General features: G+C 44.0%; 1 protein-coding gene and 1 long non-coding RNA gene across 16 annotated transcripts; one reads left to right on the top strand and one right to left on the bottom strand.

Annotated features, from left to right (window-relative positions):
• Positions 1 to 4,849: 4,849 nt before the first annotated feature.
• On the bottom strand, positions 4,850 to 9,746 carry LOC124702419. Of its 15 annotated transcripts, none has more exons than XR_007002460.1 (9): positions 9,004 to 9,342; positions 8,839 to 8,898; positions 8,662 to 8,737; positions 8,322 to 8,399; positions 8,047 to 8,130; positions 7,630 to 7,768; positions 7,444 to 7,538; positions 7,250 to 7,339; positions 4,850 to 5,722 (listed from the first exon to the last, which is right to left on the bottom strand). It is a non-coding gene; the product is annotated as an uncharacterized LOC124702419 (long non-coding RNA). The 15 variants fall into 15 exon arrangements; XR_007002458.1 differs by having other exon boundaries at positions 7,250 to 7,316; XR_007002466.1 differs by lacking the exon at positions 9,004 to 9,342 and adding an exon at positions 9,349 to 9,737 and having other exon boundaries at positions 7,250 to 7,538; positions 8,662 to 8,753.
• Positions 9,747 to 11,955: 2,209 nt separating this feature from the next.
• LOC124695596 (phylloplanin-like) lies at positions 11,956 to 12,486 on the top strand. Its single transcript, XM_047228423.1, has 2 exons — positions 11,956 to 12,115; positions 12,215 to 12,486. Exons 1-2 carry the CDS (start codon positions 11,956 to 11,958, stop codon positions 12,484 to 12,486), a joined length of 432 nt encoding a protein of 143 aa, XP_047084379.1.
• Positions 12,487 to 19,554: the final 7,068 nt, after the last annotated feature.

Below are 19,554 nucleotides of genomic sequence, written 5' to 3'. Positions count from 1 at the left end.
ACTATACTTCCGCGCGACTCTCAGGCCAAGGCCGACCGTGTCCCGCTGCATGCGGTCGCCGCAAGCACGCACACCATGGTCGCCACGTCGTCGCCGCGCCATTTGCGAGCACGCCTGCGCGCGTCAGAGTGTCAGACACGGCGCCCCTCCCGGCGCGCCCGCCAGGACCGCCATGGCCGCGCCTTTCACGAGCACGCCCGCGCTCTTCCGTCGCGCGGCCGACGCGTCGTCGTCGCTGCGCCGTTTGCGAGCATTCCCGCGACGCACGCCATGGCCGCCGCGTCGTCGCCGTCGCCGCCACGCCGTTTGCGAGCACGCCCGCGCGCGTACGCCACGTCAGCATCCGCCACGCCGCCCCTCCCGCGCGCTTCCGCCACGCAGGCACGTCCGCCACACCGGCGCACCCACCACGGCCGTGGGAGGAGCCCTGCTGCCGCGGTCGGCGTCGCTGTGCCTCCGCGAGGTCCTCCTCGTGCTGCAGCGATTCAAGGCCGTCGTGGTCGACTGCGCCACGCGCAGCCGCATGCGCCTGCTGCTGCAGTCCGACGAGGTCGCGGCCCGGGTGCGCGAGCTGCAGCGCGACCTCGCCACGGTCCTCGACATCATCCCCCTCGCCGAGATCGGGCTCAACGACGACGTGGACGACCTGCTCGGGCTCACCGGCCGGTGGACTCCAAGCAGGCGGATCTTGACGAAGTCGACGACGCCGCCGAGCCTCCCGCGCCGCCCTCGACCTGATGCGCGACCAGGTGGTGTCCTCCAGCGGGAAACATAGGACCGCGAGTCCATCACGCATTCACAGTTTATCACGCATTAACTGCGGGGCCACAGATGGTACTACGTATTCTAGTTCGTATTCACAGTTTTGATTAAAACTAGGCTTGTTTCTCGGCTGGTCCACAAAGTACACAGACCAATAGGAGGCCGAGTTCTGGCCGGAGCAAATGCCTGCCGGTTCAACAGCGAGTTTTCCATGCCAACTCCATGGTTTGTGCGTGCGTAACGTATTCTAGACAGGACAATCATCAAGGAATTTTAAGTGTAGACTATCATGTTCAGTTAGGAATATAACTAATTACAACTTCTTTGCATTGATTAGCACTACTAGCTTTGTAAACCAAAGACCATTATGAATCACGAATCTACTAGGAAGTTTGCGGCGCGGCGCACGCCGCGCCCGTGTTGCCTACGTTGCGGCATTCTTTTAAAAAAACAGCGTTTTTTCATGTTTAAGAGTGCGGGATTCCTTTTCAAAAACAGTTGAAGAAACATCTAACACTTGACCGCGCTCTTGGTATCAAAATCGTTGATTATAATTTTGTAGAAATAATACAATATTTGAGTTGTTGAAGTACTGCGAAAGTGCCAGTGAAATAGGTGGCGGATGGTGGAGTGCTTTTGTTTCTAGATCGCTGGTTAAAATATTGTAGAAACAAAACAATATCTGGGTTGCTGACTACCGCAGAAGTGCCAGTAAAATAGGTGGTGGATGGTGGAATGCTTTTGTTTTCGGTGTTGTTACAAAAGGAAATGGTGGTATTTTTTCGGCTGGAAGAGGCAACGGGTGATAAAGTAAATATATCTTTCTAAAGTTACCGTAAAAGAAGGTCATCCCAGGTGAAATGCGGCTGATAGTGGTGTAAGTATACTTGTTCGATGTTACTGAAGAAAAACACAACATTATTTGCCCACATAAAAGAGGGGGCGGATGTTTTTTTTTGAATCACCGTTGAAGAATTATGCACTACTAAAGAAATATCGGCCGATAATTATTGTCCAAAACCACGGTTAAGGCTGAAGGTTCATGTAAAAATTACTACCCTTGTGCGTCGTTGCAAATGACCAGCGGAGAAATACGCGGCCTTAAATAATTATTAATAGTAGGTAGTTAATCTCGTGTTTCATAGTTGACATCAAAAACACAAAAAGAACGTAGCAAAAGCCGACATAGTAGTCGTTGATTGGAAGAAAATAATGCCTATGCTATGCCACATGTTGGAGCGCTGAGGGGGCTCCATTCTCGCTGTCATTAGCACGCCGAATAATATACAAATAGAAAACCGGAAAATGAAGACACTGTATATGGCACTTTAGATACTCCCTCCGTTCTGAAATAGTCTACATTTTAGCTCCAAAATTTGTTCTGAAATACTCTACATTCTAGCTGTTAGTCAACAACAACACTGAAAACGAAGTGATTTTGCTCTCTTTATTGGATGTTGTTATTTTCAATGTAGCTTGAATTGGTTGTTCACATATCTAAGTAGTACTAATAAATGCAATACTAGTTTGTCACATTTTTTTCTAGAATGTAGACTAAATCAGAACGGAGGGAATATGCAACAATCTTAAAATTTTATAACAAAGATTTACGGTCAAAATATTACAGCGGAAAAATCACTGTTAGAAAATTACTGCTGAAAAAATATAATGGACCGCTGCCAAAAAATTGTGGATTAATGCACCGCCAAAAAACTGTCGAAAAATTATGCAAAACATCAAATAATTACAATGCAGTAATTAGAATTAGCCATAGTTACATGGTGTTACCATTCACGATTAGAGCCCATTACAGCATATCGGTAATATCCATCAGCAGAATTTACTGTATCGCATATACTGTTCATCGTGCACTATAGCATGCCGGTACTGTTCATTGCGTTTACTGTTCAGGCCCCAAATGAACAGTGTGTTGGAAGCCTGAGAGATCAGCAAACCAGGTTAGCTTTTATATATACTAGATTTAAATGTGCGCCTTAGCGCACGATCTCGTAAAACTCGTGTCGATGTAAACTCTATATAACGGACAGAGTATAGAACCATGAAATATCTTATAGATGCAAACACTCAATGACTATGTCAAGAGCAACAGAAATAAAAAAGGAACAACAAAAGCATTATCTACAAATGGTCTTCGGAGGCCACGTCGGAGGAAAACTCTGATTGTTTTAGTTGGGTTAATACATTATCTCTCTTCTTGTGTCCTTTAATCTCTTACTGCAACTCAACCTTGGATTTTCCAAACTGTTCGGTCAGGCCTCAAATGCTCTTCTGTAAGTCATCATTAGATTACTCGCACTTTGCTTTTCTATCTTTGTCTCAAGGTTCCTGGTGAAAGCGTGAGACTGTTGTAACTCTGACAGAGCTGTATCCTTCTCTTCATGTAGTGTTACAATTTTCTCAAGCAACATCTGCTCCTTGATTCCTCCCATCTCTTATTAAGCTAGCATTGCTATTCTTCATGTCTTCATCAGCAAGCTGCTCCTCAATTCTAAGATTCTCAATGGAAACCACATACTGCTGCAACTCTGAGAGGGTTTTATTCTTCTTGTCTTGAAATGCTACAATTTCAGCATGTAAACTAACCATTGCCTCTTCGCATCGTTTCTTCGAGTCAGAGTTACTCTTCTGCAGATCTTCATTGGCAGGCTGTAGAATATAGTTGTTTTCTCTTTGCTGCTCTAACTCACATTCAAGGCTCTTGACTGAAGCATTTGACTTTTATAAACAATAAAGGGCGTGTTCCTTCTATTCTTGTAACAGAATGATCTACTCTTGCATATTAGTCTTAGCATCTTCCAGCTGCCTATCCAAGCTAGAATTTTTCTCCTGTAAAATACTCTGAGAATGAAAATGACAAATGAAAATTAGACATGGAAAGACAGAAAGAATCAATTATGTTTTTATTTCCAGCGCACCATGATGATGCCATAAAAATCGGTGCCTCACATTTTCTCTTGTTTTAGATTTGCTTCTATTGAAGGGTCGTGATTTTGTACAGTAGTAAAAATAGTTGCAGGCTATTCTGAATGAAGTCAAGGAAAAACAAAATGCTACTAAATGATGATTGTGTGGTTAGTGTCAAGTACAGAGAATGCATCAAAAGATTGCATAGATGATGTCCAATAGGACATGGGCGAGCTTTTAAAAGAAAAAGGTCAGCCAAGAACAATGCATATGCCCGTATGGTATTATAATGTGTAATCTTTTTAGACTTCAGATTTTATGCATAATCTAAAAAAACATGCATCTGAATGAACAAGTCGATGGTACAAATATTTAAATAAATATAAGCAAAGACTAAAACTTGGAAAAGAGCAACACAATGTCCATATAGTTATGGGTTTTACTGATATCCAAAAAAGTTTATATGATGGTATCTGTTGAAGGTAACTTCATTTGAAATCTCACTTATTCCCACAAATCTGATATCCCTAGATGATGATGTAAGTTCCTTTTAACATTACCAATAACAGAACCAGAAAGGAAGGAAAGCTCGACGTATTCCCAAACATTAAATATTTGAGAAAAAAGGATGCATCTTACACAAACTATTGTACCTTGTTCAGATCAACCAGCAGAAGACAACAACGCATTATTTTCTCCAGAAACAGAACTATAGCTAACCCCAAATAAATAATAGTGGGGAAATTAAAAACACATTGATACCCTTTGATCCTCGTCATCTCAGTCTTTGATAAGATGTAAGAACAACTTGCAGAAAGATAAATCCTATGCTTAGGATATCCTGACAGGCTAATTCAGTCTAATACTAAAATATGTACATCATAAATTGATCTACACTGTAACTCTGACAGAGTGAGGCTTAGACTGTTCTGGGTCACCTGAATCTCGGATGCATAGAGAGTATGCATGAGTTCAGATCTTAATCCTTGGCGCACGATCCCGTGGCTCTCGCACCAGTTTCTATTGTGTGAATAATTCATTTGGATCGAGAAGATTCTTTCTCATCATAATCTGATTGTGTGAGTTGTATGAGACAACATAATACACATATAGATAAACACAAAAAGGAAGAGCAATTCAATGGCATTGTGCAATGGCAGTATGAAAAAGCATGCTATATTTAGGTAATATTGCTGCAATGCTCATCTGCAACATTATTATAGTGAATCAATTGTTGTCAATGGAGCACGTCACCTATGCCTATTTGTAAGATATAATATATCATAATGACACATGTTACACCATAAAACAATTTAAAATGTATTAGGGAAGTAATGATGCATGGTCCGTTCCTTTCCCTGCTGCAAGATCTGCAAAATAAAAGCAATGAACAGATAAACTTCAGTTACAGCTTGCATGCACGTTATAGAAATTGTCTTAACTTGCTTATATCTTGTCCTAGAAGAAAGAACACTCCTTGCAACAGAAAAGAATATGAAGATTTCTCTATTTAGACCATCTGCGAAAGTAAAACTAATTATATGACTTGATCATGAATCAGAATAGCTAGCAAAGACATCACAGGCATAGCTAAGCGCTAACAAAGGACAAAAATGACATCGGTCAAGTTATACTCAACACTGTAGAACCAGAAACCTTACTCCATGACAGATAAAGGTTTCGATAAGTTGGTCCAATGAAATTCTTCCTTTTTTGGCAATACATTTTTAGTGAGTAACCATTAAATTCAATAATTTTTTGCCAATACCTCATGGCACACAGTTCGAATATGGGTCTTATATGTGTGAACAGAGAGTAAAATTTATCAATAGGATTAATTTAATTGCCTTGATTGACAGTTACAGGGAGGTAGAACATCTATTGGTGAGCGCAATACCGGTCCTCCTTAAAACAAAAAATTCACCGGCTGTTGGGCAGTAACGGAGGGGCATAGATCCAAATGAGGCATTTTCATACTCCAAGTGTGCCACTGAAGGTATCAATTATCTTCCTTAAAAATTGTAGTTTCTGCCTCCTGTAAATAGACATGGACGAAATGTCATGAAGAGCAAGTATTTGCACTTGACAAAGAAAGCATTCAAAAAAACAGAACGACTTGATTATGTCTTAGTGCACACAATCTGAACCTCTTCTAACCTGCAGGTAGTAACAAAGTGCATAAAGCCATAAGCCTTTGCCTTGAGTTGTTGAGATGAAGTGCTCAACCCGGAATACAAACCTTCGGACTAACACATGCATCAAGTAACTCATTTCCTAGCTGCAAGTACTGGGTCTAGTTTGTATAGAGTGGAGATGCAGGTAATTTCACCAAACTAATTTTCTAATTACATCTCATTGCATCGCAAATCCTAAAAACAACGGTAAATCACTATGGATCTGGGAACTAAAATCACTGTGCATATGCATAACAAAATGGAAAGAAGCATTCAAAGTATAACTTAAATCCAATAGTTTCATCGAGCTTATGGTTCTGTCTTTGTATCTCCACATCTACAGCTAGCTTATCTCCTTATCTAAGGCAAAGAGAGGGGAAAACGCTCAAATAAAATACACTGATGTACAAGAAGGGAGAGGACTATAGGACTAAAGTAGGGGTGTTGAAAAACAGAAAAATAGTTATATCCATTAGTAATCAACCAAACACTTGTCAGGGACATAAGAAGCAAACACAATTGTACTATATACTAACGAGAGTTGCCGCTACCTGAAGATTAAATAAAGAGGCAGTCCAATATAAAGTTGTGATCCCACAAGATTAGAATTTAAGGCTAGATTAGGTAAAATTAAGCAGTAAATGTGTAAATCATATAACCTAAAGGAGAGGAATATTGATACGACTGCATGCCAAAAGTACATAAATACATTATTTCTAATTCTTTCTACACGAAGGCAACTGCTATGATATATTTTGGAGTGGATATGTTGGAGAGCTTGCAATTAGTCACAACAACGAGCTGATTTCCTACCTGGGACACACTTCACAAAGGAGGACATTCTTGTCATTGACAATGTCCCAAATGTCAAATCAGGTCTAATATAGAACTTAGAACTGACAGAGGTGTCTCACTTTCATGGGAAAGCGAGGTGAAGCCATGACATGGGCTAATTTGAAACAACTCAATTCTGATATTTTCCTATCTCTGCTCAACCAGAAAATCAAATAGATGGATAATAAGCTATATTTAAGAGGAAACCTTATTCTAACACATCTTCGAACAAGCAAAGTTGGCTTCATGTAATTAATTAAAATATCTAGGCAACTACTAAGAGAGATAGCTATCTCACTATTGACAGTCGTAGCTTGTCATATTACAGAAGCAAGGTTAAAGACTGTGATCAACGGGGGGTGATTTATCTATGCTATAGTATACGGATTAGCAAACCAGGTCCTATTTCAGCATAGACATTTTTTTGGCAAATCCCCTTGATCGAGGCAACCTTTGCACTAAAAAATCTTTCTAAAAAAAATGGGGAGCAGGTAATGTGCTTTCTTTCATAGATCAAATAGCTATGTGCTTCTTTTTGCGGGAAGGACACGCACCTGATAGACTGTAGCGCCTCCCACACACCGTAAAGGAACAACTGCATTAGTGTAACACGTCGACAACCTGCAAAATAAATGTGTTGCAAGCTGTAGCCAAGCCAGAGTAAGTAGGAGAAAGAATGGTGCCCAGCACCAACAAACCTACCCGAGAAAGGCAAATGAGATTTATGTAACTGAAGTCGAAACCTTACCATTCTCTTCCAATCATGGATGTTGGACTGTATCCATGGATCAACAATAACCCTCTATGATATCGAGATCTCTCTTAGACTGATAATTGAGTGCACTTCATCAGGAAACAAAACCTTGTAAATAATCTTTTAGATTGCATCAACAAAAGGAGTTACAGGGCATGTCAATTAGAAGAGAGGTCTTACACTGACTTATAACTGTTATCAGGTTCTAGAGTGCAAAGCGCTGCGAGACAGGCAGACCAACCATCACACGCCTTTATATGGAAGAACTAAGAGGATCCATCACTTTACATGTGTGAATTCCACCACTTGAATGCAGGGCCTAACAAAGTAACAATTTGAAGCCAAAAGTTACACTCGTCAGGCCAACTATTGACCATACGTGATGAAACTCTAACTATGCAGCAGATTAATATCTTAAATTAATATTAATAAATCTCCAGGTATAGTTCAATTTTCATGTCAGCATGTACATTAGCAGATCTAAACTCGGCTTGACAACGTGTAGGAAACCCCAGTCTTCATTTCCTCAAAACATCAACATACATTGTAATATTACATTGATGATATGCACATGGATAGTAAGCATTGTATGAATACCTTGTCGTTTCCAAATCCAAGGCCTGTAAGCTTCTGCATTAGTTGTTGGAGGGCCATTAAGTGATGTTGTCTCGCCTGTATGCTCTTGACATAAAATTTATAGATATGAGTATATTGCCATGAGATGTAATTTCTAAAATATTCATTAGAAAATAAGCCCATCAGATTCATAAGAGACACAAATGCATCAACTCCATAATATAAGAAAGTGCTCAATTTTAATTATTTGGTGTGTTCGCCATATCTGAAAATAACCAGATACATCCTATTCTTACCTAAGGATAACATGCGCGCAGATGTCTAAATACACTGCTGGCCCTACTCTTAACCAGCACAAAAGGTATTTGGAGTACCTGCTGCCACCATAATAAAATTGACTATAATTGCATATAAAGCCCCATAACCAAGCGAACGCACAAAAATGGTGTCGTAAAGAAAGGGAGGCTATATGCCAACTATTGGTTAAAAGAAGCATACAAACAACCTTCACCAAAAAAAATGACGGGCAACCATCTCAGAAAAGAGTGGAGTACCAATTATGTGCACACAAGCAAATCAAGGGAAGTAGTCAAATAAATGGAGCAGAAGTAAGATGAGTTCCACAAAAATGCAGACCTAATAGTTTGCTGAAGCACCTTCCCATCATAATATACATAAAACTTCATCCAAGCTTTGAACTGTTATTGAAGATCTGTAAACAAACATTCCTGTTATGTGTCTCCACCATGTTATGGTCTATAAGTTCTGAAAACATTGTAGCAATTTAGAGAATATAAGAAAGAGGATGGATACCTTGCGTGCACAAAACATTTCCACAATAGTCGAAGGGGGGAAATCTCTAGAAAACAGAAGCTGCACATCAAAGAAAATAATTCGAATTAAAGAGAGGGCATAAATGCTTTGTCAGACCATCTTTACACAAAAAAACTCAGATAATTTCTCGCCTTTGGTCATTACATGGACATGTTTCTTTGCTCAATCATTCATGTGCTCCATGCCTAGCAGAACCAAACAACAAAGAACAATACGTTGATCGGTCAGTAAAATCGGATAGAAGAAACCAACTTAAGCGCATATAAATCTCTCTCCTTAACGTCATGGTACCTTAACTACAAAACTGCAACCAGCTAGATGCATCTAAGGTATTACCAACATTAGTCTTAGCTAGGATTTTCGTCAAACACTTTGCAAGCGCACGTAAAAATAGATTTGGACAAACCAAGATTATATGTTCTAGGGGCTATGTCTCCACTTTTAGCTCAGCCTCGAGGATAGACAGATCTAGGAGAGAAGAGAAATAACCTGTAGGTCTCCAAAAAAATGAAGATGCAAAGGAGGGCCGGCTGTTGTGTTGTTGGCCGGCGTCTTTCCGGCCAAACCGAAGCCAAGCACTGCTGAGTTACGTCTCATCCGCGAGCTGCTGTGGGGGCACGATCTCGGCGGCAAGGGGGAGGAGGGCGGCGGTGGAGGCTGAGCCCCCATCGGTCTTCACCTTTCCTGCTAGCTTCCACACGTCGTGCTCCATCTCCTCCAGCCAAATTGCCTTGCTGCTCGTAGCATCTCTTTCTTTGAGCCATGGAGAAGATCAGTAGCTGGGCGCGAGCGGCAGCGATGGCGGCGGCGGCGGCCGAGCAGGATGGGCATGGGGAGGACACGAAGGGGAGGGGATTGGACGCTCGGGGCTGGGCATCGATTGGGTGCACAGGGTGGATGGAGATAAGGTTGGGTGCTGCGGGGAGATATTTTTGGGTCGTCCCACTCCCGTTACGACGCGTGTACCCAATCGCTACGACGAAGCGAGCATCGCCCAGCCCTCACGCGCCTGGTGGCATGGCGTGGATAGCCTCTTTGTGCCCCGTGGGGGTGCAGCAATTATACCTTTAGATAGTAGAGTAAAGTCTGAAATAAACCTCGGACTTGTAGAGGGTGTTGAGATCAAACCCTGAACTCTAAATCCCGGAAATCAGCACCTTGAACTCCTCTTTCCCGGCCTAAAGTGGCATTTTGATCGTTCCCAAACGGTGGGATCTCTCCTTGGTCTCATCTCCCTCCATGACATCCTTGGCCCACATGTCATATCTATCTTCTTCATCTCCTTTCTTTCCGAATCATCTTTCTTTTCCTCTCTGCTTTTCTCTTTAATCCCAAGCAGCATTCGTGCACCCTTCTGCCACCATGTCTCCATCCCCTCCCTCTCTCCATGACAGCTCACCCGCGAGGGCACGCGCACCGATTCCGAGCAGCAGCATGGCAGCCCGTGTAGAACAGCGGCGAGGCTTCCGATCTGAGCAATAGTTTAGGCAGCGGTCCATACCGCGCAACGGCAACGGCGCCCGCGTCGAGACCAGCGGCTGCGGTGGCTGTGTCTCCCATCCAGAGTAGAGATGCACACATACTGAAATACTAAATCAAGCACTAGAGATCTCGCTGGCTTGCTTCAGGCGAGTCCTTTTTTTACTTGTTCTTGATGCGAGTCGTTATGTGCAATCTGCTCACTAAGAATGAATTGGTTAAATACTGGATGTGAATCAACTACGGAGTAGTTAGCTTCTTGTCCTTCCAGCAGTTTGCTGCGCGTACGTGTTTCTCGGCCTGGGTTCGCACAGCACGTGCGAGCACAGATGCACGGCCCTCCGCCTCCGCTGGCGTCGTAGTGCACCTCGTCAGCAGCTCCAGGATTCGAAGTTTCTGAGTAGGCACAAGTACCACTGGCAGACTTTGCTTCCAACGCCGGCGGCGTTGAACTGCGAGGAGAACGCGGTGACATCGGCCGCGAGCTCCCCCGACTGTTGGCCTGGATGTGGAGGCAGCGCCCATTTGAGCAGCGAGCTGCGCACGCGGTAGCTGTCCTCCTGTCAGTCACCGAGCTTGCCGAGCACGTCGTCGTTGCCGGGCTCACCGCGCATATCTTCGTCGCCGAGCAGCCTCCTGCCGCCCTTGATAGAGCTGCTACCGTTGAACTGGAAAGCAGCGAGCTAGTACAACACCTCCTAGTGACCACCAACCGCCATCGTTGAGCACTTGAGCCTGTGTTGTGTTTGCTAAAATGCTCGGCCGATGGAGAGAACGGCCGGAGAGTTTCCTCTCAGATTTGTCAAGTCATTAATACTCAGTACCAGCGTTTACCTTGCCACGTCAGCAAATCCCGATGGATACAGCGGTCTCACAAATAATGACCGGGAAAGACAAGTTCGGGGTGTTGATTTCCGGGATTTGAAGTTCAGGGTTTAATTTGCACACCCCCTACAAGTTTAAGGTTTATTACAAACTTTACTCTAGATAGTATAATACGTGAATCACACCATCGATTGAGTTGGCCACTCGAATGAATGCGCGGGACGGATTCATTAGTTCTGGCCTTTTCCACTGGGCTACAATTGAGTGACATCCAAAGGCCGGCAATCCGGCACGGCGTGGCTGTTGTGGACACCGTTATGCAATCATTGTGCTGAAGCACTACTGCACCACGAACGTACTAGGGCAACAATGGTGCTGAAAAAGTCGATCAAAATAAAAAAAATCTGGACAGCGACGATCAATCCCGTCTCGGTGGAGCTAACACTTGCCGACATCGGTTTTGCCAAATTTAAACACATTGTTTTGTCACTCTCGGAAGCACTCGTTCTGCATTTTGGTGGTGCCATGACCGGGTCCAAAAGGCAGGGAAAATCTAGCATCACATTCACACATGGCATAGCATTCCGCGGATTTAACTTACAAGCACACGACTGATATCACCTGATCAAGCAGGGCACTTCAACAACTCTCGGGTCGAGCTTGGCTATAAGTACCGCGCTTATCCGTGTTGTCGTAGCACCAAGCAAATAGATCGAGCTAGCGGGCGAGCAAACAAGAACATTAGCAGCTTACTCTCTGATCGCGTTCTGCTCCGTCTCCGGCCCAACAGCAATGGCGTCTAAGGCCGCCTTCCTTCTCGCCATCGCCACGCTCGCGGCGGCGTGCGCCGTGTCGTCCGGGCAGACCAAGTTCGGCAAGCTCGTCATCACCGGCGTCGTTCCCTGCAACACCGGGACCCTCATCGACGTCGCCACTTCTCCGGCGTTTCCAGGTAGCGACGCGTGCGCGCGTATCCAGCTAACCTCTATAGAATGTGCACGGCCTGTATACTGACACTACCACCCTGGGTTCGTGCGTGCGTCTCGCGCAGACGCGAACGTGGAGCTGCGGTGCGGCGGCAACGTGGTGGCCGGCGCCAAGACTAGAAGCAACGGCTCGTTCGCGATGGAGGCGGACATGACCAACGCGCTGGCGGCTCTCGTCGGCGGCTGCGAGCTCGTGGTGGACACGCCGCTGGTCAAGTGCGACGGGAAGCTGCCGGCGGCGGGGGCGCTCGTGTCCTACCTGCAGGGACCGCTCGCCAGGCTGCTCAGCGGCGTCTTCCAGCTCGCCCCCGCCGGCTTCTCTTTCCAGATGAGCTGATCGACGGCCATCCACGGATGGGCGTAGCCTGACAACGCCTAAGTAATGCGTGCATGAGGAATGGGAAGGACTTCGTCACCTCTTATGTAGCAAATGGTTGCAACTATGAAAATTGTGTACCAATAGTAGCAGCGTATGGAATAAAGAGCCCAAACCATGAATGAATTAAGAGCAACTCTATCGAACCCCATCCAACCAGCATCCACATAATAACCGTCACTTTGCAGTTTTGGAGGTACAAAAGAACCGGTCCAGATACTGCATCGAGCCCATATCCGAAAATATTTTTCCAGGCTATCCAGTTTCGTGCGGCGGAAACCCCAATTACATGGGTTCGCGAGGCCTACCGAGCGCGAACTGGATCCGCTGAAGTCAGTTGGCGCGAAGGAAATTTCACCCCAACCGTCACCTTACGGTGGCCGTAGTCACCGGAATCCGACCAAATCTCGTGGAATTACCGGAACCATAGCTCGCACGGCCATCGACTGGCAGGGGTGAAATCGGGCGACGGGCATGGGCTGGCGTACGAGCTCGCGCTGCCGGAATCGAAGCTCGCACGACCGGAATTTGGCGGCAGGCAAGGGAGGGCGAGCTCCGCGGGGCCGGCGGCGGCTCGCGGGAGGGACTGGCCGGTGTGGGGGCGGTGATACGTCTCCGACGTATCGATAATTTCTTATGTTCCATGCCACATTATTGATGATATCTACATGTTTTATGCATACTTTATGTCATATTTATGCATTTTCCGGCACTAACCTATTAACGAGATGCCGAAGAGCCGAGCTGTCGTTTTCTGCTGTTTTTGGTTTCAGAAATCCTAGTAAGGAAATATTCTCGGAATTGGACGAAATCAACGCCCAGGGGCCTATTTTTGCACGAAGCTTCCAGAAGACCGGAGGACTTACGAAGTGGGGCCACGAGGTGGCGACACAACAGGGCGGCGCGGCCCTGGTGTGTGGGCCCCTCGTGACGCCCCTTTACCTGCCCTTCCGCCTACATATAGTCTTCGTCGCGAAACCCCCAGTACCGAGAGCCACGATACGGAAAACCTTCCAGAGACGCCGCCGCCGCCAATCCCATCTCGGGGGATTCAAGAGATCGCCTCCGACACCTCGCCGGAGAGGGGAATCATCTCCCGGAGGACTCTTCACCGCCATGGTCGCCTCCGGAGTGATGAGTGAGTAGTTCACCCCTGGACTATGGGTCCATAGCAAGTAGCTAGATGGTCGTCTTCTCCTTATGTGCTTCATTGTCGGATCTTGTGAGCTGCCTAACATGATCAAGATCATCTATCCGTAATGCTATATGTTGTGTTTGTTGGGATCCGATGGATAGAGAATACTATGTTATGTTGATTATCAATCTATTATCTATGTGTTGTTTATGATCTTGCATGCTCTCCGTTATTAGTAGAGGCTCGGCCAAGTTTTTACTCTTAACTCCAAGAGGGAGTATTTATGCTCGATAGTGGGTTCATGCCTCCATTAAATGCGGGACGAAGTGACGTAAAGTTCTAAGGTTGTGGATGTGATGTTGCCACTAGGGATAAAACATTGATGCTATGTCCGAGGATGTAGTTATTGATTACATTACGCACCATACTTAATGCAATTGTCCGTTGTTTGCAACTTAATACCGGAAGGGGTTCGGATGATAACCTCGAAGGTGGACTTTTTAGGCATAGATGCATGCTGGATAGCGGTCTATGTACTTTGTCGTAATGCCCAATTAAATCTCACTATACTCATCATATCATGTATGTGCATGGTCATGCCCTCTCTATTTGTCAATTGCCCAACGGTAATTTGTTCACCCAACATGCTATGTATCTTATGGGAGAGACACCTCTAGTGAACTCGTGGACCCCGGTCCATTCTTTTACATCGAATACAATCTACTGCAATACTTGTTCTACTGTTTTCTGCAAACAATCATCATCCACACTATACATCTAATCCTTTGTTACAGCAAGCCGGTGAGATTGACAACCTCACTGTTTCGTTGGGGCAAAGTACTTTGGTTGTGTTGTGCATGTTCCACGTTGGCGCCGGAATCCCTGGTGTTGCGCCGCACTACATCCCGCCGCCATCAACCATCGACGTGCTTCTTGACTCCTACTGGTTCTGTCACATCCCGAAATTTTCTAAATTTTGGAATGTGAAAATAAAATAAAGCGAGTGTTTGTTTGTTTGTTTGTCATAGTTGAAATTTCACAAGGATTTAAAACTTTTGTGTTTATTAAAATGTATTTCCAAAAACAGAGTTTTCATAAACCTTGGTTTTCAAATATTTGCCAACGATACCCTATTTTTTTCGAGGTTTTGAAACTTATAAAATTATTATTTTGAGAAACATTAAACCCTAAAAAAGGCACTATAGCCACATAGACATGTATGTCAAACTTTGATTTTATAAAGTTTATACTTTTCTAAATTTGGTCTCATGTTGAAGTATTTTTCATAACGAATACAACGGTACCTCATTTGCATTTTTTTCGATTATTTTTGAGCCTCCAAATATGTATTTTCATTTTCTGGTTTAAAAAAAAGGAGGAAAAAAAACAAACCGCACCAGCCCCCGGCCCACTCCGCAGCCCAGCTCGCCCCGGCCTCAGCCCACCCAGCACCTCAGCCCACAAGAGCCGAACCCAGCTGTGCGCACGCTCGTCTCCTTCCTCTCGTTCACGTACAGAGCGTCTAACGTCCCCATGGCAGTATACTTCCCTTCCTCCTCCCATCAATTCTAGCGACCGTTTCTTCTCGAGTGCAATACGGAAGTTACTCCTATTTAGATGGGCGTTCCATTCAGCCAATTAATTTCCCACTTTATGGTCTTAATCCCCCAAACTGTCCAGGTGCACCGAATGCCACCGACCGGCATTACCATCCCGATCTCCCTCCACAGCTCATACCAACACAAACCAAGATGTCCTCCGTGTGCCCCTTGTCCTCCTCCACCACTTCTCTTCACAAAGTTCGTACTGAGATGCCTTGTACAACACACACCGACCATGCCAACATCAGCCACAAACTCGAGTTCATCGCTAGGTTACGTCGCTCTCGGTGATCATCTCGTCAAATCCTTGCACCAGAAAACGTTTCTCGTCAAGGGATACCTTCAGGACATGGTCGTACATGATGTTGTCGCTGTTGGCCACGATATCATCGGAGTTCATCGTACCGGTATGTTACCTATGTGAAACTATAGCTTGATTCCTTTTACCAGCCGACTCCTCTCACCTTTGCCTGTCTCCAGGACATGTTGGCGCAATCACTCGTCACCGTATACCGTGCAGCCGTAGTTCCACCCACGGGCCAGCCGCCATGACGCCATTAGCGAATACCGTTGTGTCGCACCCACCTCCGTTCACCTGTAGCAGCCACGCGGAGATGAGAACGACGCAGCCCAGCACTCCCTTGAGGTCTCCATGAATCCCTTCTTCCAGTGGACCACCTCGCCGTGGCAGAACATCACCGAAGAAGCTGAGATCAATCGCGTCCGAACCGCCCTGCCGTCACACCGTCTACGTCAACCACGTCTCTGCCTCTGTAAGCCACCGTAGATAGAGTTCAGTTTATACTAGAGTTTAGCAGATCCATCGTATGGCGTTAGATTTAAATCTGAAGATCCGAATTAGCTCACTTAACTGAACCGTGCCATGCGACCGATGGATTGATTCGTGTCAGGCAGTTTGTGCTAGCTAATTCATGGGCAAAAACTTCAAAATTCCAAATCTTTAGATTTAGAGCTCCGTTTTAGATGTTAGTTTTTGCGTTGATTTTGTAATACATTTCTCTACAACTTTCATGTAGAAAGTTTTTCCATCCGAGAAACTTTCTCGGACAACTTTTCGGACACCATTATAATTTTAACCACGAATTGTAAAATTCATAACTTGAGTTCTACACGTCAATTTTCGACAAACTTTATATTGTTGGAATCAGTAAAATGCCTAGATCATTCTGGATATTTTGCATATCGGGTTCGCACGATTTATTTTCGCGGTATTTTTATGGTCCACAATATAGTTCTTCCACTATGCAAATTATTTAGACACATTCATCATGTTCCATGATCACATCTATACACAACATATTATCTTAGTCCATATTATTCAAATATCAATTGAGTTATTTGAGTAAATTTTCATATCACTAGTTCCTATCTAATCTTTTTCCTTGTGCCATTGGTGAGTGTTGTCACACTCTCCATAATGGTATGTTGCTTTACGCCATATGAGACTCATATGATTCTATCACATGGATCATTCCAATTATTCATTCTTTTGTAGCAAACAACCCATGACCATATGCATGTCAATCTTTTCCTCCTATGCATTTGACTTGGATACTCTTTTCTTTCTAAGTATTGGACTTAGTAAAATTGATCTATACCAAATGTATCTAGAGTGATATATATTTCCTTTCCAAGTATTTGACTCATCTATTCCATCTCCCAAAGCCATACCTTGCAAGCCAAACCTCATGCCACACCTTAGTACCATAGAGCGTTTCCAAATTTTTTTGTCTTGATTGTATTATGTTGTTATGAATTGTGTGTTTATGTTGTGCTATTTTTTTTATCTTATAGTTCGTATGGAGAGCGACGTGTTTTGTTGAAAGAGAAGTGAACGCTCTTCGACTACCAAAAAGGCAAGAGACACACACCAAAAGTCCCAGTTTTAACTCTTGCACTGTAGTGTTTTTTTTATAGTAGACATGTCTAGGGTTTATGCTTTATGCCTGCTAATAAATCCTAGTAGTTTAGCTACACCACTCCTAGACTCCTTTAGCCGCCATTAAATTTAGTTGTTACCTGCTATGCCATGGAAAATGTTTTGATAGAGGTTAAGGAAAAACAACTAAGTTTAATGAATTACCTGGGTGAATGGTGGAGTTATGGAGAGGGTGGCTGTATCAGGGGGCAAGACCACGGCGCTAGTGCACACTTGCGGAAAGTCACCCAGGCTTAAAGAGATTGTAGACAAACCTTGCTCATTAGCTTCACGTACAACCACATGCTACTATGGCTCGGCTTGACAAAGTATGTTGTATGAACCCGGATCCTAGGGGCCAGGTGGTGGTAGAGGGATACTGTAGGTGGAACGGGGCCCTTAGGGAATGGTTCGGGTGATTACACACAGAAGGTCTCGGCCATGGTCTGCACCTGTCCTCTGAGCAAAATGTGCATCGAGGTAGAAGGATTGACCTGGCCATGTGGGTAAAGGTGTACAACCTCTCGAGAGTGTAAAATCTAAGTACTTAGCCGTGTCCCCGGTTATGGACAATTTGAGCGAACTGACAAGTCCTTGTTCGAAGATCTCCTCATCCCAATTTCTTAAATAAAATTTGATGGGTGAACAAGGGTAGGAAGGTACATTGGGGCTTTACCAATGCTACTGTTAATTTGGTACATTGGGGTTTTACCAATGTTACTGCTAATTAGACTGAAAGAAAATGTTTTGATAAATTATAGGGAAAAATTGGCTTTATGCAAATTATGCCTGAGCTCTACCAGCCAAATGTACACTTAAGTGTTGGGTTGCCATTTGAGTCCACTATAGTGTCATCTTGCCAATACATTCAAAGTATTGACCATTCGTGGCTGTAACGTTTCATGTTGCAGATGTTTTTAAAAGACGAGTGAGTTACGATGGTTAGGGTTACGAGTCTATCCTCAACATGCTCGCCTGTGGCACATGAAGACGAAGGACTCCATGCTGTCTATGTTTGTTCGTTGTGAAACTCTGATGATATGCTAGCCTTGTGCTATGCAATTTGTAATACATTATGTAATTTTTGGATCATACGATGTAATAAAGACCTTTGTTTCTTGGTATTACATCTTGTACTGTGTGTGCTAGCGATTGATCCAGGGACTAGCACAGATACACACAGAGATCGGCACCCTAAAAAGGTGAGGTCGCTACAGATGGTATCAGAGCATTGTGTTGACCGTAGGATCGTGACCCTAGGTTTGGATTAGAAATAGGAAGACCCTAGAATGAGAAAACTACATTATCCTATTTTACTAAAGTGAAGTTTGCATTTTGAACTTCTTGTATTCTCTCCTACTTCACCTTCAAAAGTATTTCCTTTTACCTTAGATGGCCTACAATATAAAAGCCTAAAGGAAGGACTGATGATGACCATGTCACTCAAGCGTGAAGACTGATGATTCACATTATATTTTTCGACTCCACAAGAAATGTTGCATAGAAAACCAAACGGGGAACTTTAAGAAATACTCCGATGCAGACTACACAACTCCCAAAGATACATCGAGAAAGATGTAGTGGAAACTTGAAACATTCAAGATAGAAATAGATTAGACCACCATTAGTTTTCTTTTATTCACCGACGATGTCGTAATAACGTATTGATCATACCAAATTGTGGTATGACCGTACTAGTTTGTTTGTATTTTAACCATGTTGCTTGATGCTTGTTAGATGATTGTTGTTTGCTGAATTGCTTTGATCTGCTGTGTTTGGGTAGGAATTCTCCCTTAGAATCTTTCTATCTATTCTCATCTATACCTAACCCAGAGAATGTTTTCTCTGCAACTCTCCATGAAGACAACATTAGTGAAACCAACCTTGATGTTTCCTATCAAGATGAAGAAGCGTAGAATGTGAGATACGCAAAACCCTATTTAAGGATCGATAGAAATGTTTTCAAAACAATTCAATAATGGGGATTGAAAAATTGATTCAATTTCCCATGGAAGTTTTTGTCAAACTTGTGAGGTTGACCAAGAGTTAGAATACGAGATATACCAAACTGAAAACAAGGAAATGATTGTGTGCGACATGGATTGGCCCCCATGATGACTACTCATATTGTTCGCTCTTGTTATGAGGAATGGTAAATCTAGAGAGACGTACCTACAAGAGAGACGTCGTGGTTAAGCCTGAACCATAGGGTGAATAGATATTATGACCTTATAGTAGGCAAGTGATGCCAAGCGTAGGACTACAACGAGATCGAAGATCCAACCACTAGTTTAGAGTTGTGGAAGGATGTCGAAGACACCAAGAAGGAAAAGATGAAGGATGACATGAAGTTT

This window comes from Lolium rigidum, chromosome 3 (assembly GCF_022539505.1).
Source record: "Lolium rigidum isolate FL_2022 chromosome 3, APGP_CSIRO_Lrig_0.1, whole genome shotgun sequence".
NCBI lineage: Eukaryota > Viridiplantae > Streptophyta > Magnoliopsida > Poales > Poaceae > Lolium > Lolium rigidum.
This window is presented reverse-complemented; position numbering and strand designations above follow the sequence as displayed.

Bases quoted from the DNA above. Each gene is read 5' to 3' on its own strand.
- LOC124695596 (XM_047228423.1), top strand. From the start codon at position 11,956: ATGGCGTCTAAGGCCGCCTTCCTTCTCGCCATCGCCACGCTCGCGGCG. The intron at 12,116-12,214 runs GTAGCGACGCGT...CGTCTCGCGCAG, and splicing joins CACTTCTCCGGCGTTTCCAG to ACGCGAACGTGGAGCTGCGG.